Source organism: Gymnodraco acuticeps, unplaced genomic scaffold, assembly GCF_902827175.1.
Source record: "Gymnodraco acuticeps unplaced genomic scaffold, fGymAcu1.1, whole genome shotgun sequence".
NCBI classification, from domain to species: Eukaryota; Metazoa; Chordata; class Actinopteri; order Perciformes; family Bathydraconidae; genus Gymnodraco; species Gymnodraco acuticeps.
In genome coordinates this window covers 297,370-324,833 of record NW_022992185.1, presented here as the reverse complement: position 1 = coordinate 324,833, position 27,464 = coordinate 297,370, and the positions used below count along the sequence as shown (strand labels likewise).

At 40.6% G+C, this 27,464-nt stretch overlaps 2 protein-coding genes across 4 annotated transcripts in view; one reads left to right on the top strand and one right to left on the bottom strand.

The window, feature by feature from the left end:
* The window catches only part of trhr2 (thyrotropin releasing hormone receptor 2), a 52,265-nt gene that overhangs the window by 11,252 nt on the left and 13,549 nt on the right, over positions 1 to 27,464 (top strand). Inside the window, exons 2-5 of the mRNA XM_034205092.1 lie at positions 11,022 to 11,767; positions 12,931 to 13,063; positions 16,515 to 16,666; positions 17,285 to 17,411. Coding sequence (XP_034060983.1) covers positions 11,385 to 11,767; positions 12,931 to 13,063; positions 16,515 to 16,666; positions 17,285 to 17,411 — 795 coding nt within the window. The 5' untranslated portion in view covers positions 11,022 to 11,384. The remainder of the gene's footprint in view (positions 1 to 11,021; positions 11,768 to 12,930; positions 13,064 to 16,514; positions 16,667 to 17,284; positions 17,412 to 27,464) is intronic.
* On the bottom strand, positions 905 to 10,016 carry LOC117539069. 3 transcript variants are annotated; one of them, XM_034205090.1, is made up of 12 exons: positions 9,539 to 10,016; positions 8,461 to 8,510; positions 6,049 to 6,251; positions 5,767 to 5,878; positions 5,226 to 5,374; positions 5,011 to 5,064; positions 4,237 to 4,293; positions 3,759 to 3,818; positions 3,245 to 3,399; positions 2,460 to 2,689; positions 1,845 to 2,004; positions 905 to 1,318 (listed from the first exon to the last, which is right to left on the bottom strand). In XM_034205090.1, the coding sequence occupies exons 1-9, from the start codon at positions 9,680 to 9,682 to the stop codon at positions 3,248 to 3,250; spliced, it is 981 nt and encodes a 326-aa protein (XP_034060981.1). In that variant the 5' UTR covers positions 9,683 to 10,016; the 3' UTR covers positions 905 to 1,318; positions 1,845 to 2,004; positions 2,460 to 2,689; positions 3,245 to 3,247. The 3 variants fall into 3 exon arrangements, with proteins under 3 accessions (XP_034060981.1, XP_034060982.1, XP_034060980.1); XM_034205091.1 differs by lacking the exon at positions 9,539 to 10,016 and having other exon boundaries at positions 8,456 to 8,814; XM_034205089.1 differs by lacking the exons at positions 905 to 1,318; positions 1,845 to 2,004; positions 2,460 to 2,689; ... (4 more) ...; positions 5,226 to 5,374; positions 5,767 to 5,878 and having other exon boundaries at positions 6,117 to 8,510; positions 9,539 to 9,576.

Sequence of the window (27,464 nt, the reverse complement as noted above, 5' to 3'; positions counted from 1 at the left end):
TCATTGAATCAACATTGAGATATTGTCATGCTGAAGATTGCAATTGATGTCGGACATTGAAAATAAACTAAAAAAGAGCCCATTACTTATTCAGTTATTTATTCAGATTCAATGATATGAACATCTTTAACATCTTTTGTCCACAAGCACGAAAAACATTGTCTCTTAAGGTCCCATGTCATGCTTTCCTGGTTATCACCCGTCCCCTTGTGTGTTATGTAGCTTTTTCTGCATGTAAACGGTCTGCAGAGTCACAAACCCTCAAAGTACACCCTGTAGCGAGTAAAACTAACAGAGAAGACCTGTCTATGCTGCCCCAGAACTTCTTCCTCAGTAAAGTGACGTAACGGGCATAGTGGTGTGACACACACACTCTCACTCAGCCTTATCTTTTCTCATCCGTGGCTGTGAGTGTGTGTCTGTGTGCTCAGGCTGAGTTCCTCTGTGTCTCGCTGTCTCACAGACTTCACGCAGCAACCAGGAAACAACACCAGTAATCCAGCTCACACTGTCTGCTCCTCGAGCCGAGCAGCGAGCCCCGCAACATCCCGCCAACACGGTACCCAGACCCCACGCAGCATTCTCATCAGTTTGTCATTACTGGTGTCATTTTCTGGTTGCTAACACCATTGTAACACATAATCACTGAGGTTCACCACCGTTACAGCTGTACATCAGCGAGACACAGGAACTCAGCCTGAGCACACAGACACACACTCACAGCCAGGCTGTGTGTGTAAATCCACGGAGCCGCAGCTGAGAAAAGATAAGGCTGAGTGAGAGTGTGTGTGTTACGCCACTATGCCCGTTACGTCACTTTACTCAGGAAGAAGTTCTGGGGCAGCACAGACAGGTCTTTTCTGTGTTAAGAGTTTTACTCGCTACAGGGTGTACTTTGAGGGTTTCTGACTCTGCAGACCATTTACATGCAGAAAAAGCTACATAACAACAAGGGGACGGGTAATAACCGGGAAAGCATGACATGGGACCTTTAAGTGGAGGAAGCTCCTTAGAGACAATGATCTGGCCATCAACTGTAGTTCAAATTATATTTGCTCTGAAACTCCAGATGACATAAAAACCTGGCAACTGCAAACAGGGTTGTCATACTCGGTGGAAAGGCAGTCTTAACTATAAACTCAGATCTATAAGACCCCAGTTCAACATGAACGAAAACACCCCAACTTTAAACAATGTCCGTTTAACTATTTTTTCCTTGGTACACCGCCATTCCTCTCCGGTGCGTAACGTAGCCACTTCTGCACTCCAACCCTGAATGTCAATTCCGTCAGCCTGCGGTCAAATTGACGAGCAGCAGCTGAAAAAAAAGAAGTTACATTTTTTGTTTATTGAAATAATAAGAAGAAGAAAGCTGCAATGGATGCGTTCCAGTGTGTACTGTTTAGTGTACTAGGTTTTCAGGCGGCCTTAATTGAGCAATTCACCCATCAACCACATCTTCATATAATTGATTCACACTATTACTCATTTCTGTCTACTCGCTCTGTGTCTCAGAGGACGGTAGTGGACAGTTCAGAAACGTGCCCATCAGTGACATCATCAATGGTCATTTCCAATTAGCTAGGAATAATGTCACTGGTAGGCAGGTTTCTGAAATGTCCACAGCCCACCTTTGAGATGCAGAGCGAGTAGACAGAAATGCTGCCATCCTATTATGAGCATTAATGAGGACCACTTATATGAAGATAAGGATAAGAATGGATGCATTTTGCATCCATTCTTATCAACTTGAGAAAGAAATGTAAAAGACTTATGAATTAAATTCAATATTTGCCAAATCTGTTGTAAAGTAGTAAACCTAGTATTTTGAGGTGCAGGCTCACCAAACATGCAGTCCTTTATCAGCGTGTCCTTGAAGGCCCTCTTCTCTCCCTTTCCCACCCAGTTGAAGATGCAGGCTAGACTGTTTGTCATGGCAGCGGATAGCATTCGCCGGATCATATTTTCCGAGTTGGTCCCTCCGACTAATGCCAGGCGGGTAATCTTAACAGACGAGAGAAAATGATTAGTGTGCTACAGTGTACTATGTAAATAGACATCTTCTCATTTATAAATAAATACAAATGTAATGAATTTGAACACATTTGTATTACCTCTAAGGAAGAAATAAGACCACTACTGTGTCCAAACTAATCGACAAACAATGCCAACAACCAAATTGGCAATCCTAAGAAATGGTCAAATATTGATTAAGAAAAATATTATCGTGATTCGCGAGGCGTATTTTTACAATATTTCTGTCAAACACACATCCAAGAGAAAAAGAAATGTAATGCATCCACTCCTACAATTCCAGACATAAGCCCTTAAGATTTCAAACAAGAAATGTAAGACTTTTAAAACTTATAAGGATCCACAGGATACCTGCAAATGCATACAGAAAATATTAGAAGCCTCGACAGATTATAGAGAAAATGCTTTGTGTAAAAATTGTTCACCATCTTTCGACGGACTGCTTCCTCCCTCAAAGCAGCTTCAGTCTCATCAAACTTCTCCTCGTTGGTGAGTGGAAGCATTATGGGGAAGTTGTCTTCTTGTGACTCTGGTTCAGCTCCATGAATGTTTAGTTTAGCAAGTTCCGTCTTTATAAAGTTAATGTCACGTGAGATCTGCTTCACCTCCATACATAGCTCGGTAAGCATCTTCGTGGTTCTCATGGCAGCAATGTCTTGAAAATTAAAAAAATAAAGGTTTTAATTTACATTTCAAGGATAGATTTTTAATTTCCAATAATTTAGAATGACACTAAGTAACTCACTGATAAGTGTTTGCCAACAGTAACCATTAAAGCTGCACTATGTAACTTTCCTATTTACCCTGGATTTGAACACAGGTCTCCAGCACAACTGCTGAAATATTTACCACTGAGTTTATAGAGCCTGCCTGCTTGCTCGGGGGAGAAATTGACCATAAAGTCATAATTTTTGTCAAACCAAGGTCATGTCTCACCTAGATAAAGGATCTAAATGTCTCAATAGAAGAGCAGGGAGACCAAAATCAACCACCCCAATTTTAAGTTATATTGTATTAACACTACCATACAGATTGGACAAAATAACATTGTAATCACAAAAAGGTTACATAGTGCAGGTTTAAGTGCTTACATTTTAAGCCTTAACACCATGACAAAAAACATGAAAAGATGGGAAAGTCACAAGGGATAGGTTTCTCAATTCAGAAGGCATCAGTACGGTTAAGAACCTGCTCAGAAAATGATACTTGCCTTTCAACACTCTGCTTGATTCCTCTCCATATAATCTCCCCCGTGGTGTTTCTGGAGCTGAAGGGGGTGGGATGGGTGCTGCGGGGTCAGGTGAGCCAAGCCCAGTGCGCTGAAGTCAGCTAATCTTGAGCCATGTGCATAGCTGGCACCGCCGTCTAAAAGACAAGACACCATTATTAATTGTTTATAAGTAAGCCATGAGAACCATTGGCCCATAGGAGCCGATATCCTGTTTCCGCAGCATGATGTACAAGTACACCCCCTGGACATGATGCTAGTATGTCGCAGGGACTTAACCCAATCCAACCCTTGATACTGAGTGCCAAGCAGGGAGATATCGGGTACCATTTTTAACAGTCATTGGTATGACTCGGTCGGCGATCAAACTCACAACCTCCCAATCTCAGGGCGGACACTAACCACGAGGCCACTGAGCTGCTATTCATTCTTTATATTGAACATGAATTTGGGAATTTTCCAAAAAAACACAACATTTAAGATGAGAAATACATACCATTCCTTGCTTTCTCTAATGGCATAGCGTGGGAGGGGCTGGAGTTATATGTTGGCAATCCTAGAAAAAGAGAGAAATAACTAAATAAGGCAAATGAGCACTATTAAAGTTGTTATCCATGAGCACCATATAGCAATTGCACCTAGCTAGCCCCATATAGTTACTTTCCAACTTTAGATAAAGGAGACCTGAGGGATGAACACACTTGGCTACAGAGTGAGTAATTAAAGAATAGTTTCCCACCTAAGGTGCTGATAATTCCTGTGATCCAAAGATAAAAGACATAATAGTCTATTAGTCTACTTAATAACGAGGGGTGCACTCAAGTGGCTGCCGATGACAATTTATTCAGGATACAGAAAATATGACCAACGTTTCGGAGAGACTGAAACATTGGGTCATATTTCCGGTGTCCTGAATAAATTGTCATCGGCAGCCACATGAATGTGCCTGACTTTTACACCATTAGTTTACTTGCCATCATTACAGTGGTCCATTGACTGGTCCAACTCCGCCAAATAGCTTCCACAAAAGCCTACAATGAGAGAACACACAACATGAACTATGAATGCTGTAACTCGGACAAAGCACATTTACATACTGTCCGCCCGGAGGTAGTAGTGTGAAGTAGGGGTCGACCGATTATCCAGACCGATATTCCGCATTTTACAGATTATCGCTATCGGCCTTTTTTTTTTTTTTTTTTTTAAATCAAATTGCCGATAAAACTTTGGATCTGATGCGGCCGTTTCTCTGGTTGCAGTCACCACTCTGTACACAAGCAATGTCCCGATCCAATTCTATCAGTTTCCCAGTTACACAGGGTAGCGTCTCGCAGCGGATAAACTGTGAGGGGGGGGATTGCTAGTGGAGCCTCGCAGCAACTCTGCTTTCTGCACCACAATCTGGTGCTGCTGAATTGGGACTACTAAATGAGTGAGACTCAAATATCAGAAGTTCAGAACAAGTTTTAGTAGTTTTCATTTTATTTCTATTTCATTGACTTTACTCAGGGTACAGAGAGGAAACCAGTTTTAAGATGTTGAAAAGTTCAGCAAACATAAAAAGGCATTTCAAAGAAGTTGTGTTGGAGTTTGTGTTCTTCTACATTTTGAGACCAAGATTTTCTGATATTACTGCAAATGTATATCGGTTCCAAATATCGGTTATCGGTCTCGTTGATTACTAATAATCGGTATCGGCCTTGAAAAAGCCATATCGGTCGATCCCTAGTGTGAAGTGGTTCACTTACCATTGTCAGCCTGGTGAATTGACAGAACATCCTCCGAGTGGCTTCCTCCAGAGGCTAAAAGGGAACAAAAGACAGGAATAATGGATGCTGTAACTTTTGAACACATATCACATGACTGATGTTTGAATGTATTGTTGGAGAAACTAAATGCTTGTAAATTAAAGCTCACATGCAATTACATATTGTTCCTGCCATTTTAATAAGTAATGACATACCACTGCTTGCATTTGGGGTTGGTCCTGAGGGGTACTGGCTGGATTCTGGGAGCACTGTAGGACAATGAACATCAGGTGGCTTGGCAAATCTTCTCTTCACACAGCTGGTTTCTGACTCCCCATCTGACTCCATGTACACAGGATTTGGTCTGGAAAAATAAAAATGAAACATTCAACATTCCCATTAATTGAACTAATTTGCCCCATGGCCCATTTCTGTAGAATGAGGCCGCTTGACGTACAGGTACACATAGATGACACTAGTCTATCACAGGACTGGAGGTGGGGTTTTTACTTATTGTTTACACAGAAACCAAGGATTATATATTTCAAGAGGGAGCGATCAAAGTAAACATCCTAAGCCTGCTTCCTCCACACTGGGAGTGCTGTGACCACTTTTCCATTGCATCTTATGAGCGGTTGGGTTCTTTTGGTTCCTGCCTATGCACGCATACTGGTTCTTATCAATGCGACGTTGTTTGATAAGGGTTAAAGTCAGGCCAGACATGGAACCTGACCTCCTACAGGAATTCAACTGTACCTTACTCTTCTTTTCCCACGTGCACCTGCTTCGTCCTCAGAGCTCAGATCAGTGGTTGGACATCCAGTATTCACATACTTTTCTTCGTATCGTTTGGCCTTTTCCAATGAGTCTGTAAAAGAAAAAGCATAAAATAATAGGATGACATTTTACTGACTAGTCTCACTTGTGACACATATGTCATATGTGGTATGGCACCACACACATTCAAACTGCCATCCATAAAACGTGTGGATACCTATATACTTGAAAATAGACAATAGTAATGCAGTGACTACTTACCACAAGTAATCAAGAGCCGGACATTCGCATATGTGGTCCATCCTTTATGGGCCGTCGTGTGTTCTTTAAGGGCCTTCAAATACATGTTTTTTGGGGGCCATAACAATTTACCTTCCTTTAGACTGAACCAGCTGGCAAGAACTGTTGCAGCTCCGCCATTTGGAAAAAGTACAACGGCCCAAAGCACCACCTCCCTTTCCATTCTGTATACAATAAAGGAAATAATGTAAATGATTAAAAAAAAAACCTGCTCATAAATCATAAGATGTCATTTACTCGCCCAGCAGTATGAGCGGTATGCTACTGCATATGAGCTATTGGAATAGCTATGAGGCCATTTCCTTCTGACTCTGGATACAGAACACATTTACGTTTGATACATCCAAGTTTACCAACCCCGATATTGTCACACAACTCTCTAACCTTGTATGTACCTATGCATGAGGACTCGCAGGGATAAGTGTAATATGATTCTTGGTGTCTGAACCTTTTGTAGATCACATATACCTCATCTTCTTCCTGGACTATATTCTGCACTACTGCAATACTATGTCCCACCTCAATACAATTATCCCCCTGCTTTGTAGACAAGGTAAAACGACTACTGGAGACCTTTGTGTACTGTACAGCAACACCGAAATGTTGAGGGAGTGGACCATCAGTGTGGATTTTCTGTAAGACTGGTTCATCTGTTGGTAATGGAACCTCACAACGTGGCTGTTCTGACAACCTTTTGACCACCTGTTGTAGAGGTTGGTGTGGCTTGCGTAAAAGATGCTTTATTTGGCCAAGATAATTCTCAAAAGGGAATCCTGAAACATTATCTAAAGGTCCAAATTGTTTGTATTCATCGGCTAAATGTATAAGCTGGTGTACACTGAACACAATCTGATCCCTGCCATACAACTGTCCAAAGTGTTCCACAAAGGAAATCATCAATCTATGCGCTAATTCAACCTTTTGGCCAGAAATTCCAGGAGACAAAAACAAATACATGGCCACTGAAAACAACATAAAGTTGTCATAAATCTCACTGGGAAGGCAATCCTTCAGAACTACAGGGCCCCAGTACAGTATGAAGGATCGGAGCTCTGTAGCTTTCCAACGATCCAGCTCATTCAAACCCCTTGGCTTGCGATTGAATTCACAAGGGGTGTGGGAATGTAACCCCAGCAGTTTGCTTGATATACTGTTAACAGTTTGTGAAGGAAGCCTAGTGGCTAGATTGCCCTTTAACCACATATTCAACAGTTTTCTCATCACACCAAGACAACAGAGGTGCATATAATCTATTGGGAATGAAGAAACCATCTTTACTGTCCCTGTTAAAGGACTGAGTGTCTGTTTCAAGTGATGTTCTTCATCAATCATATCACAATAACTTGAGTCTGTCCTGAGCCTGACATTTGTTTCAGGATAAGTCATTTTCTTCCTCCACACACCATGTTGATCACACTTGTCACACCCTGAATAGCCATTATGTGACTTGATATTCTTAACGTAGGCTCTGGCTGGAGCATCACACACAAATGAGGAAACCAGTACTTTCAATCGGTTACCATTATGAACAACGCCATTAGCCAGTACATTTTTAAGGTCGCTAATAAATTGCTGCAGATACTCAACAACACACTTGGGCTTGCTTAAAGCACAAAAGATACCGACAATAAATGGGGACTTAGTATAATCACATTTCAGAATTGCAAGTATAGGCCAGAATTGAAGTCTTGAACTCTTAAAGAGAGGGAGACCATCTATGTTGAACTGTAAAGTAAGAGTTCTGAGGCTCACTGGTAAACTCAAACATTTCAATCGTGAAAGTATCCCTTGCACCAATCCAAAATGGTAGTACTCGCCACCTTGCATTTGAGTGGTTGCAACATCATGTTGTGTTCTAAGCAGAGTTCTTCCATCCTTAGGGAGCATAGGGTGAAAAAGCTTTAAGATGGACAGCAGAGCAGACAAAGCAACCAGATTGATTGAGTAGGATGTTGCCCAATATCTTAGGCTCCTCATAAGCAGATCCTGACTAAGCTGATGCTCGTCATGGCTGTCGGAGTCAGAATCTGATTCAACATTCCCAGCCACACTACCATCAGTATGATCATTTCCCATTTGTACATGATCTGATTCAACGTCATCATCTCCAGCTAAACTACCATCAGTATGATCATTTTCCATGTGTACATGGGAAGCTAGTGGTGTATCTAGTTGGGAAACGTGTGAGATTCTGAAGGGTGGTTCCCTATTCACACAGGGGTCTAAATGTGACTTGTTATTATAAAGAGTTTCCTCGTATTCCTTAAGGATATCTTTCTCCATGTCCCTTACAGTTCTGATGACTCTACGTCTTTTAGACCAATAAGAAGCCATCTTAGGTAAAGAGAGGTGGCACTGCTATAATTACTTTACTTGGCCTTGTGTATTGCAGTGATCCCCTTGACTCGTCTTGTAGTATAATCCTGAAAATGGAGGAAAACAAAGCAGATTAAAAATCAGTATGCATAAACTAACAGTACAAATATATATCAGCCTCCTGGTGCAATGCAAATATAACTGTACTGACGAAATTCCCTAGAATTACACGTTTTATTCCATGGGTCTTCAACCAGGAGTCCAGGACCCCTAGGACATACATTTTACCCAAATATCCTATATGATGCTTTAGCTTGACTGTATCAGACCAACTTTGATGTAATTTCTGTAGGATGTAGGGATGCCAGAAACTGACCATGATCAAAATCGGCGGGGTCGGTGTGTAGCAAGCTGCAGCAGCAGTCTGCGCAGGGCAGCCTGTGCTGCAGGCTTCCTCCAAGTTTTACAGTCAAAACTGGTGTTGTGACCAATGGCCATTTACAATTATTAATACTATTACTATTATTAGTCTATATTTTGGTTGAAACTAAGCCAGAAAAAAAACAAAAAAACATAAATAATAAAAAAATATATAAATAAAATCGAATTTTAAAAATAATCTTCGATTATGGAGACTGTAACGAATAATAGATTAATCGTTGGCATCCCTAGTAGGATGGTAGTTTAATGTCAGATTGTGTTAGCTAGTGTATCTGCTGCGTTAGCTAGGTGCTAGCCAGGGCAAGAAAATATCAACTGCGTCATGCGATGAACTGTTTAATTAATTTATGATATAGGCTATATTATAACTAAAAATATGCACAATTTCACCCAAATATCCTAAATAATGCTTTAGCTTGACTGCATCAGTGGACACTTTATGTAATTTCTGTAGGATGGTAGAGTTTAATGTCAGATTATGTTAGCTAGCGCTGCGTTAGCTAGGTGCTAGTCAGGGCAATAAAATATCAACTGCGTCATGGGATGAACGACGTTAAATTCGTTGATGATATATATTATTATAAGTAATTAGTTCCCACTTTTGCGCTCTGAATAGCCTAAAAAAACATAACAGGGTGTAACTGAGGTGAACATATAGAGTAGGCATGCACAACGGTCACGTTACATTTCTTACCGATTTGTGATATCTGTCTCTTCTCTTCAGGCGGCTTGGCGGCAACTGAACTGCCTGCCTTCCTCCACACCCTGAGGTGTACGCTCTTTCACGTGACCAACGTGCTTTCAAGATTAAGTGCAACGTGCAACGTGCAACAGGCATGACGGGTAATCTGTGACGTTTCGCTCTCTCAAAACTTGGGCCATTTTGTCTTCATGCACAGCAGCTCTCATAGGAAAGAACCAGACCCCGCCTCCGACGCTGGATCATGATCTCGCCCGAGAGGGGATAGCGCCACACGTTGAAACAATGTCAATTCAATGTAGGGAATTTCAACGTTGAAAAACCGGCATCTATATTACATTGATTCAACAACATTTTTTCAAACGTTGAAATGGTATTTGTAAAAACACATCGAATCAACATTGATTTTTCAACCTCAACCAAAAATAACCAATCTAACCAAAATCCAATGTTGAATTAATATCTTTTGCTATCTGGGAGGTCTTCTTTTAAATAAGAAAAAAGCTTTGGGGGTATCTACAGATAAATATTAAGCCTGACAAAGTACTTAAAGTCTAATATTAATAAGTTACGTGCATTGCGGCTAAAACATCCAATCACCACTCGGTGATTCAACCATAGCTGACATTCTTGGGTAATCAGTTCAGTGGGTGTGTATCGCCTACGTCTGTTTCCGGTGACTTTATTTTGAAATTCAGTTCCTGACGCAAAAAAACCCGATATTATAGAATTAAACAAATAAATAAAAACAAGGATAATAGTGTGTTATTGTTGAGTAAATAACAGTGTGTTATTTAGAAAATAACAGACTGCGTGATATAAACAAACAGCAAATAGCATGTGTGTTCCATTTTCACTCTACAGCGAGAAGCTCATGGGGCTTTCCCGAACCTGTGTCGAGAGCTGGAGTTAAATGCAATCTCAGATTTGCCTTCTTAATAGTTTGTTTGGGTCGCTCACTTCCGTTTAGCTTCTCAGGCACTGATTCGCTAAGCTGAACAGACATCTATCGACGCCGAAAATCGGCTTGTTGTGTAAGGAGCTTTAGGTGAAAATCTTCCAACAATTTATTTTTGTGCAAATTACCTTTTTGATTAATTGCTGAGGGATAGTGATTATACTTCAGCACCCCTCTCAGAATAAAGTGTTAACTGTACACTATATATACCTCACAATCTACAAACTCCTGAGAAGAATACCCACTTAAGTCTTCCTTACATTTTGTTTCCAATTACAGCTTCTTTTTTTCTTTTTTTCAACCCACCCAATCTTTGGTTTTAAGCACCATTTTAACCACTTTTCGAGCACATCCAAGAAGCATATATCAACTTAGTCTGCCAGTGTTGCAGTTGAGAGATTCACAAAGAGAAGTCTCTATACTGTAGGTGTTAATGTGGGTTTGACATTGACATTGAAAAGTATATTTTCAATCAGTTCCCTCTTTGTCCAGTTAATTGCACTCCTTTTATATTTCTAGGTAACTCAGAGGGGGCCTGAGTGGAAGTCCTGGGATCATTTTCAACATTGTTTTTTCCCTCTACTTGATTATTTAAAAGCAAGATGAATGATGGGTCACTAAAGGTGAGTGACAAAAGGAAAAACTAAGGTCAAAGACTTGTAACAAGCAAACTCCCAGCGTCTCCTCTGTAGTATGTATTGATAGCTCAGCCTGTCAACCTGTTAGTTCCAGTCATGTTACTCACAACTGGGCTGGCTTTAATTAGAAGTTAATGGTCTATATGAAGGGCAAAAACATGGCAAAATGACATCATTTTAATCTAATGAACATAACCTGCGATCAAAAATCACTTTGGGTGTAAAAAGCCAGCGGCTAGCAGATATGACTAACAACGTGAGCTCCAGAATGGACACCCCGACCAACATCTCTCTGAGTCCCAGCGCCGCCGTCTCTGACTCGCTGGAGTACAAGGCTGTGTCAGTGTTCCTAGTCCTTGTGGTTTGTGGTGCGGGCATCGTGGGAAACATCATGGTGGTCCTCGTGGTCCTAACCACCCGTCACATGAGGACACCCACCAACTGTTACCTGGTCAGCCTGGCCATAGCGGACCTGACGGTGCTGGTGGTGGCGGGGCTGCCCAACGTGTCCGACAGTCTCACGGGAACGTGGATATTTGGCCACGCCGGCTGCCTGGGCATCACCTACCTGCAGTACCTGGGCATAAACGTGTCCTCCTGCTCCATCACCGCCTTCACCCTGGAGAGGTGAGCATAGATAACTTCTCTCTGTACAGCTTCGGCTGGACATTCATTTTTTTAGTTGTTATTGGCATTGATTTTACTTTCACGGAAAAATTACTTGTCTTTTAAATTGCATAGGCTGCGTTGGACAAGTGTTTAAACTTAAGCTCTATATGTGAACGAGTCAGAATGTCCTCTGATGGCACGTCTTGTTTTTCTTAAAAATAGGAACCACTGACATCACATCGATGACAGTCAATGTGCAATCTATGGTGCTCAATTCTTATTTGCACAATTTGGTAATGTGCTGTTCAAAAAACATTTCAATGTCTTCGCTAAATAAAGTGGTTATAGAGTTTCCCTTATCTTTGTAGTAGTTATTGAGCCACAATCTAACCAAACATTATGTCAGCTACACATAGAGAAACACAACCCACCACAGAAACCTCCTGCAAATACATTCAACAGAACAAGTACAGTAAAAGTCATGAAGTCAATTATACTAAATTAGACCTAAAGTTTCGGAATGTTTTGGCCCGTCATAAACTGTTATATTAACATAAATGCTGAAGCAGCACAAGGTACATCATAGAGAGAGAGAGAAATATGTGCATCTTGTTCTGTCTATCTCGATCATCACCTAAAATATATATAAAATGTAATGTAGTAATGTAATCTAATATCTCAACCATTAAAAACAGCTAATAAGCTATGAAACAATAAAAGAGTCAATGATAAGCAGTGGCCTTCTTCACATATATATGTATGAAAAACCTGATGATCTCTCCATATCTTAATGACAACTGCTTGGATGAATGATTGAACACCCAGGAAAACTCTCACACACAGCCTCAGGCCTATAAACCAAGAAGCTATTATAACGTTTAGCAAGAGAGGAGGCGCTGCTCACTGCTCTGCTGCACGTTTTTAGACAAAAAAAAAGTTTAGAGTTAATTTAGGCCTTGTAACTGATTCACCAGCACTTACTATGGTATGATCTGGCTTGAAGTGAATATATCTGCACTAATTGTAAGAAGCTTTGGATATAACCTAAATTATATGTACTGTAATGTAATGTAGACAACTTAAAACCAGTAAACACAGTGTTATCTACTACCAACAGATGTTCAGGGTTAACATATTAACAGCCATGGTTGTGTTTGAACCTTCCATGTTTTTGCATGCAGGTACATAGCTATCTGCCATCCCATGAAGGCTCAGACCGTGTGCACAGTGTCCCGGGCCAAGCGGATCATCGCAGGCCTGTGGTTCTTCACCTGCGTCTACTGCATGCTGTGGTTTTTCCTGGTGGACATTCAGGTATAAATAAATGTATATACTGCATTTTGCATTCCTTTTTGTGTGCAAGAGGGTTTTGGGTTTGAGCCCACTGGCTGGCTGGGCGTGTATAGTCTGCATGTTCTCCTGGTGTTAGCATGGGGACTTCTCCGGGGGGGCCAACTTCCTCTCACAGTCCAAAGACATGCAGGTTAGAGAAATGTTGATTCTACATTTTGTTTGAATGTGCTCTTGAATGGTTGTCTGTCTCATCTGTCAACCTGGGTGTAACCCGTGTCTCGCCCAACGTCAGCCCCCCCAACCCTGTAAAGAGCAGCTACAGATAATGAATGAGAGGTTAACCTGCAGCAGATTGATCAACAACTATTCGAAAACTAGGCATTTGATAAAAAAAAAAAAAATCTTAGTGTAAACATACAGTACATAATGTGTAAGGTGCAAATGTACATTTATGTGTATTTATTTATTTTTTATATATGATTTATTTTTTCAATTTTCAATACACAAAGAGAGCAGCAATACAATGCATTACCCCTGCGATTTCTAACAAAACAACCCCAAGACACAATACATCAGTTACAATTAGACAATAATGTAATAATGAAATAAAAAATAAAAATAATAATAATAATTAAAAAAAATACAATATATATATATATATATATATATATATATATATATATATAAAAATAAATAAATAAAAACCTGCAAGACATTTTGTGAGCATTCCTGTGAGCTGTTGCGGTCCAGGGGGGCGACTCAGCCAATGGGGACAGACTCCAACTGGAGGGACTCAACATGTTCTAAGAAGGGTAGCCATATTTTTGTGAACTTTAAGTCTGAGCCCCTAATACAGTGTTTAATTTTTTCCAATTTCACAAAGTATAGGGCATCCTTTATCCAATTTGTATGAGAGGGGGGACGAGGACCCTTCCAATGCATCAAAATAATGCGCCTAGCCAGCAATGTGAGGAAAGCTACAAGTTCAGCTAAATAAGATGGCAGTAAATGGTCAACGGGTAACACACCAAACAGGCCAATTAAGGGTGAGGGATGGATGGTAACAGACGTGATAGCTGAGAGTGAGTCAAAGACAGACTTCCAAAACAGAGATAGGGTGGGGCAAGTCCAAAACATGTGGGCGAGATTAGCTGGTCCTAGGTGACATTTATCACAGTTAGGATCAGTACCAGGATAGATGCGAGCTAGTTTACTTTTGGACCAGTGCACTCTATGGACCACTTTACATTGTAAAACCCCGTGGCGGGCACAAATGGATGATGTGTGGACACGTTTTAAAATAGACTGCCAAACCTCAGTCCCTATCTCTATATTGAGGTCCTCTGACCAATTAGTTCGAAAGTTATCAGAGGGCAGAGGGTGGCATGTGAAAAGAGTATTTATAGCTTTGAAATGGTACCCTTGAGGTTAGGGTTAATACTTAAGATAGTGTCAACCCAGGTAGAAGGAGTGTAGAGGAAACTTCTGTGTAGCTATGCACTGGGAGTCACCGACTCAGGAAGGAGACACGGGAAGAGCAGTAGCTTTGATGTCAAACACATGATGGTTTATTTGGAGTTAACGGCCGGAGGATTCACATCACAAGTCCAAGAGTCAGAGGTTCTGACTTCACGGTAGAGTTGCCACGTCAATTCTGGAGAGCCTCTCTCTTGCCAGCCCATCTAACTGGTTTCGCAGAGAGTAAACAACATATTTGAGAAGATAGCCTAAACAGTGTGGGAACACTGAGCTACTTGCCTCGGACACCTATGACCTCGAAGATTTCACCTTGGAGTCCACAAATACAGAGAAGGAAGTGTCCCAGTGTACCCACAACACAGACCATCTGTGACCCAGTATTGACCGGTCACAGAATGGGAACAATAACATTATTGGCTAAGCAGCCTGTGTCCTTAAAGAAGGTAAACAGACATCAAGGTTTGTCCTGTATGTCACATCTTGGCGTCTATGACAATTATTTCCATAACAAGGAGGAATAGCAGGGAAACTTGGAAAACGATTACGAATAAAATCTTGGACTTGTAAATATCTGAAGAAGTGGGACTTAGGTAGATTGAATTTACGGGCCAGCTGATCAAAAGATGCAAATGTTCCATCAACAGCTTTAACACGTCGGGGCTGTAGTCATCATACAAGCGGATCTTATGGCCTTTGTAGTTCAGCTCACCCTGCCTGCGGGCTTCACGGATCACTAGGTCCTTAATTTGGAAGCGGTGGAAGCGCAGGATTACAGGTCTCGGTCTCCCTCCTGGGGCAGGCTTGGGCGCGAGGCTCCGGTGAGCTCGGTCAAGCTCGGGGGGCGAAGCAAGAATCTCCGTGCCGAGGGTATCAATGAGGAGTTGAGAGAAGAAGGCAGACGGACGGGCACCTTCGATAGATTCAGGTAGGCCAATAATCCGAAGATTTTGGTGTCTGCTGCGTCCCTCCAAATCTGCTACCTTAGTTTTGAGTGTCTCGTTGTCCCCCTTCAGAGCGGAGCATGCGTTCTCAAGTTGCTGGAGACGTTGGTCGACTTCATTAGCATTAGCTTCCAGAGAATGTATACGCTGCCCGTCTGTGATGGTGGAGTGTATGCTGTCCAGGGTAGATGTCAGAGACTCGAATGAGGATTTGAAATCGACTCCACTTCGAGCAATAGAACTATTAACAAAGCACTTATGTACTAATAAAGGACTGGCTTATCTAAAGCCAGTTGAGTAGCACTTGAAATGTTTTTGCTCTATGAAGCCTGAAGTACTTATATGATTCTGTTTTCTTCAAGTTTGTATTTTGTTGGTCGAACGCACTTATTGTACGTCGCTTTGGATAAAAGCGTCAGCTAAATGCAATGTAATGTAAAATGTAATGTAAAAATCAGCCGTGAGAGCTGCTCTATGTCCATCCAGTAGCAAGCTAATGTCAGCCAAAGTTATGCTAGGAGTCGAAGCCGTAGTAATGCTCGGAGTCGGAGCTGGAGTTATGCTAGGAGTCGACGCTGACGGAGACCCTTTGCCCTTTTCAGCTTGTTTTCCCTTTGCTTTCGACATTGCCGGAGGTCTTTGCAGTTAACAATGGCTTATAAAGCCGTTGCAAACAAATTATGTTGAAAAAAGACGAGGTTTAAAAGGTAAATAAGAGTGGGACAGTTAGAGCCAACCGAGCACGCGTCTATTCACCACACCCCATACCGGAAGTCTATGTGTATTTATTGTAATACTTTAATATTGATACATTGCTATGGGAGGCTATATAGGTAAATGATGTCCTCCACAGGGACTGCAAAGTAAGTCCTTACATGAGTCATGAACAAATTTTTTCTGATAAACAATTGTTCATATTGCGGTTCAACTGTCAAACTTTTGTAAGACTTCTGTAGAATTTCTGAGAGTAGTGTCATTGTGTTGAGATGTGTAAGATGTGTATGACCTGGACGCCTGTTTTAACCCAGCGTCTCTACCATGTATGACATCAGGTGAACCAGGACGGACATGTGCAGTGCGGCTACAAAGTCAAACGGGAGCTCTACCTGCCCATATACCTCATTGACTTCGCCATTTTCTACGTCATACCGCTGCTCCTCGCCATCGTGCTGTATGGCTTGATAGCACGGATCCTCTACCTCAGGTACTGTTCACACCATATCATACATGTTCGTTAATTCATTCAGACCCTCCACCAATTTTAAACATGTAAAGTATCAGTTTATTCATCGTGAGAAGTAATGCCCAGCCTGTGAAAGAGTGGAAGAAAATCTTCTGTGGATCTTGAGGAGCCTTGTCTGCGAGAATAACCCTGATGATGTCATTCGTTGTTTTGCGTTTGTTTTCTCTCAGCCTGGCCTTGGAGTTAAACATTAACACAACTAACCTAATATAATACTATTATGTGACATTTTTTGACATTTAGTTAGAGTCACTGTTTCAGTTTTTTCAGTGCAGGCAGAGTCACAATGCAATAATCTTTCCAGCTTCATTATGGAAAACATGGGCTCCAGTGGTTTCAGAGGTTCACCCATACCAGCCCCCATTTCAAATGTTAGCAGTTAGCACTAATATGGGTTAGAAGACACCTGCTTCACCTTCTACTGAATTCAGTAGGGTAAAGAGTATATAAAACATTATCTAAAGTAGTTTTTGTTTCAAATCAGCTCCTCCTTTTTTTTTTACAGGATTTCAAGACCCATACATAAACCCTACAGCACATAGAAGCAGACCAGATGTAACATGCTGCTTGTCCCCCCAGCCCGCTGTCCACCCACCCTGACAACAGCGCCACCAGCCTGCGCCGCAGCTGCCGGGACACCTCTGAAGCTGGGAGGAAGGCGGGTCGCCAGAGCCGGCCAAAGAGCGCCCTCTCCTCCAGGAAACAGGTATCTGCCCCATCCCACATTCAACCCCTTCTGCACTGTCATTTCTTGCTTACATCTTGTGTTATATACCAAGTGATTGCTGTGCGATAGCTTTAATAATAATAATAATGCATTTTATTTATATAGCGCTTTTCACAACTCAAAGACGTCACATTTGTCACATTTGAAGTCACATTTGGCCCCGGTCACGTCTTTGGCTGTGTGTGTGATCTGCTGGGACAACCAAGTCCCACGGCATTTCGTATTATAGTCACGACATTTAATCTATTGATTCGTGTTCACCAACACGATTTTTTGGCGTCCGTCAAGAACTGAATTTCAAAATAAAAATAACCGGAAACAGACGTAGGCCTATAAGGGACATTTCGAGCATCATTGCAATACACAGCCACTGAACTGATTACCCAAGATCCTCAGCTATGGTTTAAGCTCGCTGATTGGATGTTTTAGCCGCAATGCATGTATGGTGTTAATGCCATGTCAAATCCGAAAAACATTTCTGAGTTTAGGATGGCCGAAGACACTACACTACCCATAATCCCCAGCTATAATTAGGACTACTGTCCCCGTGATTAATCTTCAAGTTCTGGGATTGGATGTTGGAGTGGCAGTGCGCCAAGGTTACGCTGAGCGTCAGACAGCTGTTTGAAATGGAACGAAACCACGCCAGACTATCCAAAACTGGAATCGAACGCCCTCCCCAGAACTACACATGCTGGCTATTGTGTTTCGCAAAATGTTCTATGGGACGTCTCTACTGAACGTTTTCGTTTTTCCCACAATTAGAAGTTGCCAGTATTAAACACATTGGTGTTATCAAATGTAAAACATATAATTAATAAATGGGTGAAAATCGCTTGTGTCCATAATGCGCAGCATTAATACCCACATGACAGCTCATTGTTACTTTGTAATTCTACTCCACTACAATTCAGAGGTTAACCTGGTATTTTTACTCCACTACATTTATTTGAGTTACTTTGCAGATTCTGATTAATGATGTGAAATATAAACAACCCTTAAAGCAGACTTTAGTTACAGTAAAATTCAGGTAAGGTGATTGTCAAGTGCCAACAATCAGGAGAGATATTTGATAGTTGGTGCTTGAGAAGACTAAACATGTATCTGCAATTGACATGAATGGAAACGAGTAATAAAGTATATTCATTACTCGTTATTCTCTACTAATAGTTCATTAAAGACTGTATATTATGGCTATTTTGCACATCCCTTTCAAGATTTCAAGATTTTCAAAGGTTTATTGACATATCATATACACAACTATGGTGTAGTTATGCAATTAATGAAAAACTTGGGTCACAGGTTCCTCAACAGTGCATTACAAGACATCTATCAATATGTGTGTACCTCCACCATTAAACTGTCATATTCTGCACATTTCTTATTCTATCTACATACATAAGAGTATAATTCATATGTATAATATCAGTTAAAATAAATGCTTCAACATAGTTAACAGGAAAGCAATATATTAGATGTTAAGTACTTTGTCAGGCTTAATATTTATCTTTTGATAGATACCCCCAATGCTTTTTTCTTATTTAAAAGAAGACCTTAATCTAAAGTATTATTTAATGTTTAAATAAAGGTTATTTCGTTTGTCTGTTTTGCACCTCCTCCTATTAACATCTTTGTACATTCTGCACTAAACTGTTTTATTGTAGAGATCACTTATAGTATCTTCTTGATTTTTTATATTTTATATTTCTATCATTGACCTTCTACTTTCCCCCTATGAAAGTATGTACTCTTAATATTTTTTTAATCAAATATAACAGATAAAAACAATAATTCATTAACGTGCTTTAACCACTAGGCGGTGCACACAAGGTACACACAGCCATAATAACTTTGTATTATTAGTGTAGGACACTTATGTATGTACAACATCTGAAGATGTGTAGTTTTATTCATGCTTTCACATCATTTTACAGCATATTGCTATATTATTTCAGACTCAGTATTTACATTCTTATATTCAAAGAAAATCAGTCCTTTTATATCAGCTGTGCACCGTTATGGTGTAAATATAACCTATCTATGAATTAGATCAAATATAAAAGTCAGACGTATTATGTGAAGAGAAATTGAAGATGTTGTTTAATTGTTGATATATTTATGATCCACGTCAAGTAATTCAGTTTCGGCGGCATTTCTTCAGTTTTTCCAAAGGTCTTCTCATCAGGGCTCTATAAATAAAGAACTACGGCAGATCTGTAATATGTAATGCAGCCGAACCGTGTATTACAATGCCGTTATGTGATGACTTTCAAAGAGAAAAGCAAGAACACTCGGAATTAAGTATTATTTTCTTTAAAAAAAAAAGTTTTTCGGATTTGATATGGCATGAACACCATATCCCTACATGCATTGCGGCTAAAACATCCAATTAGCGAGCTTAAACCATAGCTGAGAATCTTGGGTAATCAGTTCAGTGGCTGTGTCTCGCAATGATGCTACGTCTGTTTCCGGTTATTTTTATTTTGAAATTCAGTTCCTGACGGACGCCAAAAAAGCCAGAGATTATGGAATTAAACAAATAAATAAAAACAAGGATAATTGTGTGTTATTGGTGAGTAAATAACAGTGTGTTATTTAGAAAAGAATAACAAATTAGAAGGAAAAAAAGATTTCAGTATTCTGAGGCTCTGAGCCCCATTTCTTTTCCTCACAGACGGCAAAAAAAGTCCGACATTATAGGATTTAAAATAAAAACAATAATCGTGGCTTGATATTGAGTAAGAACATGTTTTTATGAACCCCACAGCTTCCGGTCTTCCAAGACCCGAACGGACAAAAAGACGTGCTGCAGGCACGAAACATACTACCAATAGAAATACATTGCTTTTAAAATCATTCTGTGTGACACGAAAAAAAGGGTAAAATGGTGTTGGTGAACACGAATCAATAGATTACATGTCGTGACTATAACATGAAATGCCGTGAGACTGGGTTGGCTGAGAATATAGAGGCAGCGATTCTGTCTTCACAGCATGGTGATGATGTCCCTGCTATCCTTTGCCTCAGAACAGTGGCCTCTCTGCACCTCACTGTTAGGAGGCCCTGAAGGCAATCGGCAGTAATGGCTTCTTTTCCTCTGAGCAGTCAAAGAGCCTTTTACAGAGAAAGCCCTCTGTGAAACAGAAACATGGTGCTGCTGCAAAACATTCCCTCAAGCTGTGTGCTCATAAAAGCATCTGCCTTTGGAAGCCTTTATCCACTCTGAAGGGTTACAACAAAGTTTGTCTCTGTCGAGGAAGGGCTAGTTTGTGTTCGCATTTTGTTCTTTCAAAAGTTGAATGGGAATTAAGAAGCCATTGTACAGAGATCTGTGTTCGCTACTAAAGCAACCAAAGTTTCTGTCTCTGAATGTACATTTTTGTATTTAACTATATATATATACTGTATTTATGTATATATATTAGGGCTGTCAGTCGATTAAAATATTTAATCGCGATTAATCGCAAATTAATCGCACATTTTTGATCTGTTCTAAATGTACCTTAGAGGAATATCTTTCAAGTTTTTAATACTCTTATCAACATATGAGTGGACAAATATGCTTTATGCTAATGTTTATTATCATTTGAACAATGACAAATATTCTCATGAATATTAAACACAACAACCTCTGAACATTACAAATATTCGCCTCAATTCAACCTGGAACCTCTCTCATTCAATAATACAATACAAATGGTGTGTGTGTGCGCGCGCGTGTGTGTGTGTGTGTGTGCGTTGGAGCTATGTGCAACTCAAGGCTCGAACGGGAGCTGCCTGGACGCTGCAATCATGTTGCGCGCACTATCCGTGCTGAGTGTGCTGACTTTTCGTACAATGTCCCACTGTCTGGCTGCCTGCATAAAGTCAAGTGCTCGGCGCAGTTGTGGCGAAATGTCGCTCCTCTGTTTTCATTTAAACATCTCCTTAGATCCGTTAGCGCAGCTAGCTAGCACCAGATGCTAACAACAACAATGCACGTAAGGTCTCTCTCTCGCTCGCTCGGGCCACACATACCCTCCCGGTCCTCCCAACAGCCAGTCGGTGCCTGCCGGTGAGCGTGGAAGTGTGGTCTGCCACAAGCAGGCAGCAGGAGCGGGGCTGTCAGCATCAGCTTGTAGATGGTATTTTAAAGTCGATGCGCTCTGAAACTACGGGGCGGCCGAGGAAAAAAAATACACATGCGTTAATCGCGTTAAAATAATTAGCGTTATTAACGCGTTAACTTGACAGCCCTAATATATATTATACTCAAACATCTTAAAATAAGTTCTTTCAACTAGCCTTTTTTCTTCTAATGTTATTACATGGAAGACAAAAGAAGGTGTTAGCATTACCAAGGTACACCATTAAGCTTCAAATGAAGTCCTTGTCTGATTGTTTTTCAGCAGCTGATTATTGTTCAATCAACAATGCAGTTTCCTGTCTCCCTCTCTTCTGGTGGCAGAGTCATGTTCCTACAGGTTATCTGCCTGGTTCACCTTGAAGGGCCGCCATGACCTTTTGAATCGACTTTTAAAACACTGAGTAGACTTTTCTTTTTTAATGTGGGATTTTATGTTTGCCAGAAGTTGCAGAATACGTTTGACAGAAATCTTTGTCCAGTTCTGAATTAGTGTCAGCAGGATTAAAAAAAAAAAAAGTATGGTGGTAGTTTTTCTTCTGTGATTTCATTGTCCCCACAGGGAAAGAAAATGTGTACATACCTTCATCTCGTCCAATATACAAAACCATTTACAGGGCACATTATACTCAACATGCACAGAATTTGACAGACCATAACACCATAGATAAATAATTACATGCTGTCTTGGTTTTTCACCCAGTTTTCTCTTTTTGGATAAAAGTTGAATAAAATCTTCCTCCATCTTAATCTGAAAACATCCAGCATCTGCCCCATTTTGTTTATCTGGAGACATCTGAGAAAATGTACATTTAAAACAGGAGAGACTTATTTTGGCTTAAAGAATATTTATTTCCCAATTGCATATAATGATAGTCACCCCTGGGGACCGATGGGAGGAAGAGCATGCTGAAGATCTGGGTTGCGGTCGGATAATCCAAAAATCAGCTCCTAACGTCTAACCCTTGACCTCTGAGTGAAACGTCACGGGGTTATGGGATAGTGGATAGGAGAATTCAAAAGGACTTAGGAGAAGAGACTGCGGTACTTTAGAGAATCCGAATGCACTTTCACTATCCGACGTGTTTATGATGCGCCAGCGGACGTCATGAATGTGCGTCTGCTGCTGTGGGGAAACTATGGAAACTACAGTTTTCTATACAGCGGACTACAACATGGATGTTTAATAAGAACGAGGGACTACTGTAAACTCATCTCCATATATATCAACAGTTTAGGTGAAAATGTGGATGAAGCTACTTTACATTTTTATGCGGATGATACCGTGACATACTGTGCAGGTCCCTCCATTAAGGAGGCTGGTGTTAAATTACAGGATGTTTTTAACATTATTCAGACTCAGCTCTCTGAACTAAAGCTTCTTTTAAATGTTGATAAACCCAAGGTAATGCTCTTTTCTAAAGCTAAAAAGACACCAGAGCCTGTTTTAGATATTGTTACTATGCAAGGACAAGTACTCAAAGTGGTTACCAGTTATAAATACCTAGGTATCTGGCTTGATGATTGTCTTACTTTTAAACTTCATGTCAATAACCTGCTTAAAAAGCTGAGGGTTAGGCTAGGTTTCTTTTTTAGAAACAAGTCCTGTTTCTCTTTTGAGGCCAGGAAAAGGCTAGTCACTGTGACCTTTTTACCTGTGCTGGACTATAGTGATCTGATCTATATGAATGCACCTGCCTATTGCCTGAACAAGTTAGATGCCGCCTATCACAGCGCACTGAGATTTGTCACAAATTGTAAAGCACTTACTCATCACTGTACCCTGTATGCCAAGGCAGGTCTGCCTTCACTTACTGTAAAGAGGCTCAGTCATTGGTACACGTTTATTTATAAAGCTTTGTTGGGTAAACTCCCGTATTATATCTGCTCTCTGATAACACAGAGAGTTGCAAGCAGCTATTGTCTGAGATGGCATGATGTAGTATTGTTAGATGTGCCAAGAGCAAGGACTGTCTTAGGTAAGACAGCTTTTATGTGCAGCTCCACTTGCTTGGAACAGTCTTCAGCAAGAATTGAAACTGAGCAATCTCATTCCTCTGCATGTTTTTAAAGCTAGGCTAAATGAAATGCTCGTTGATACTATGGCCACTTGTAAATGTCTATAACTATGTAAATGTATCCTGTAAATATAATGTATGATGTCCTTTATTGTTTTATGTTTCATGTGGAACCTATATGCTGCAGGTCTCCCTTGAAAAAGAGATCTATGATCTCAATGGGACCAATCTGGTTAAATAAAGGTTTGAAATCTAGAGACTCTGCACCGTGCTCTGATGCTGTTGCTTTATGCTTTATGAACGTGGACAACAGAGAAACATATTCTTCATGACCAAAGTTGGAATTGAAATAAAAAAGGAAAGTGAAACTTATGCTCGTCACCCTCTCCCTCCGGTCCACATCAATACAAATTATCCCAATACGTATGATTGTATGAACTATGAAAAGATCTTCCGGCGCAAACTGAAAACTCATCTCTTTCGACTCCACTTCGAGCGATAGAACTATTAACAAAGCACTTATATACTAATAAAGGACTGGCTTACCTAAAGCCAGTTGAGTAGCACTTGAAATGTTTTAGCTCTATGAAACCTGATGTACTTATATGATTCTGTTTTCTTCAAGTGTGTATCTTGTTGGTCGAACGCACTTATTGTAAGTCGCTTTGGATAAAAGCGTCAGCTAAATGTAATGTAATGTAATCTTAAAATCAATACAAATGTATTTATTATAAACGTTAGTCCTTAACATCTATCACTGTGTATATCACCATTCAAACATCTTTTAAAAGTTGAACAAACCCCACACAGCTCAGTGAAGACTGTGAAATGTTGACTTTATTTGATCATTTCAGTAAAAACTAACGTTCATATTTATCTTTTTGATTATAATACTGATGAACGTTCAGAACAAAGCACTTTGGCAACTTGCCACATACGTTTTAAAATGCTTAATATGCACCGTAACTTTCATGATATTATTTCTCGGTCATAATCGGTTGTTTCCGTGAACGACAGTTGAGTGACGGCAAATGCTGCGGCTGCAATGCATTGTGGGGCAGCATTTTCTCCTCTCCTTTCGGTTAGGGAGGTCCAGTGGTTCCTAAGCTAAAGGAGGTTATAAACAGGGGTGCACATCACTTTTTTAGTGAGTTACTCAGATGAGTACCAGGAGACAGCATTATACTCACCGCACACGAAGCGTGGTCCTCCTCAGTGTCTCCTTCACTGTCCTCTATTTACACTTCTTGCATGCTAGATGATGAAGATGCACCTCCCTGTCTCCAAAACTTGTTGCCAAAACTGTGAAGTCCTTGCATTTCCTGAGGCCAAGTTGAAGGATCAAATACTAAGAAATGATCACATGACTTGAAGTCATATCTGATTTCAGATGTGGGAAGTTACAGTTCTTCAAGTACTCTACTTAAGTACCATTTTGAGATATTTGTACTTTACTTGGCTTTGATCTAATTTGTAAAAGTAGCTGCACCTTTACCAGCTTTGAGAACACTTTAATGATCAATCATTACAAAACATATCATATATATTATTCTGAAATGGACCAATCTGCACAACGACTACTTTTACTTTTGGTACTTTAACTATATTTTGATGATAATACTTTTCTAATTTTACTTGAGTAACATTTTGAATGCAGGACTTTTACTGTAACAGAGTAACACTCTGGTACTTCTACTTCTACTCAAGTACAAGATCTGAGTACTTCTTCCACCTCTGTCTGATTTCAAACTCTTCCATAACACCCTGAGGAAGTTTGCAACTGTGTGTTTTACTCCACTTTGTTGTAAATAAAACTGCAGCAGCTTGACCACAGAGCGTGCACGTTGTGATCAGCTGATTTTGCGCAGTTCTCCAGTGTGTGCACGGGGCACAGAATGTGCACAGGGGAGTCTCCCACTGCAGCCAGTTGGCGGAGTTTTGGCACAATTCTGTTGTTCATACCGACGCTAACCCTGTCTGTGCACACGGCGACCAACTCTGTTGTCCGGTTATCTAAGCCTCTGCTTCCTGTAAGCTTCGCAGGTCCGTCGGTTATGTTCTGCGCGGCTCGGCCAGCACCCAGTTCAATCCGTCATAGAAATACCGAAGAGTTTTTGCAGGGAGCGAAACGGCAACGTAGCTGCTTAATGTCTTTTTTTTTTTTTACATGTCTCGTAGTTTACTCCATTGACTGTTAACAAGGAACACGTGTAGACGAAATATGTGTCTTGTTTAGATGTTTTGAGGTACGCAAAGGCGCGTAGTGACACAAGTGACGTTACGCAATTCAGATTTTTGCCGCGCATGCGTACCTGCGTACCAGTTATGTGCACCCCTGGATAAAGCAAGTTTGAAACCTCGGTTGCGTTCCGATAATCCAAAAATCAGCTCCTAAATTCTAACCCTATCTCCTATTCCTTGACCTCTGAGTGAAACGTCACGGGGTTAAGGGATAGTGGATAGGAGAATTCAAAAGGATTTAGGAGAAGAGACTGCGGTACTTTAGAGCAGAGGTTCTCAATTGTTTTTCAGCCAAGGACCCCTTACAAGATAGAGAATACACCAAGGACCCCCTCATTCTGATCTGTGATTTTGGGCTATATAAATAAAAATGTACTTGATTTGACTTGTATGTCCCTTGGAATAATCTGACGTAGCCTATTTTTTACACTTCTATAGTCTTAGTTATGTGAAAGAACAACACAAGAGAAATGTATTAGAAAGATATTGGATATGTATTAAAAATATTTGCACCATCTCAACACAGAATACCCATAAAACAATCAATCAATTAGCTGCAAGTAACACTGTACCTAAAGAAAATATCAAAGAGAAATCAAGAGAAAAGTGATCATTTGAAGTGCATTTCAGAACATACACACACACACACACACACACACACACACACACACACACACACACACACACACACACACACACACACACACACACACACACACACACACACACACACACACACACACACACACACACACACACACACACACACACACACACACACACACACACAGGGGTTAAAGTGGGCCGGAACGATCCAGAACAGCGTTCCGGCACCTTCGATTAATAAGTAAATCAAGCGAGTTCACAGGGCTGCCAACTCTCACACAATTGACATTTTTCACACGCTCTCAGCCACAAGTCCGTTTTCTCAAGCAGTGAAAAACAAATTCATAACTGATAATGTCATGGTGCGAAAATAAGACACTTCTGCACATTGCGCAACAGCAGCACCATGACCATCTGAATAGCGAGAAATATACACAAATGTATTATATTGTAACTTATTCCCATGCATGTTGCTCAAAGTAATCAGTCTCACTTCTGCGTCTCTCCCTCTCCTCTCGCGCCATGAGCACCAGGCAGGAGTGAGAGTGAGTTACCATGGTTACGGGGACGCTCTGTGTCTCTGTGTCTCTGTCGCTCTGAAACTTCTCGCGATTCCCAATAATACGTTTTTAGTAATATAACATAATTTTACAGTTTTGGTTAACATTATACAGGGTTAATGTTTCTTGATTAAATCCAAAGAGGGCAAGGTGGTGTAGACATGTAGGAAATGTGTTTTAAATTACAGATTTGTTCACACACACGCAGAGGAGAGAGAGAGAGGAGAGAGAGAGAGAGAGAGAGAGTAGAGATACATTATACCTGATGAGAGAGAGAGAGAGAAGTGAGGCAGGGGTGAGAGATGGAGAGAGAGAGATGACAAAGAGGTTAGAGTGAATGACAATGTTTAAAATAAGAGCATAGAAAAAATCTGCTTAGTGCAATACTGTGCTTATGCCTTTAGGCCTAAAATTGTTATTGTAACTATGTGCCTGTGTCCAGGTTTTGAGTCTGTCTGTGTGTTGAGCGCAGCGCCGTCTGCTT

Excerpts from the sequence above, each read along its gene's own strand:
- LOC117539069 (XM_034205089.1), bottom strand. The coding sequence starts at position 8,421 with ATGGCTTCTTATTGGTCTAAAAGACGTAGAGTCATCAGAACTGTAAGG.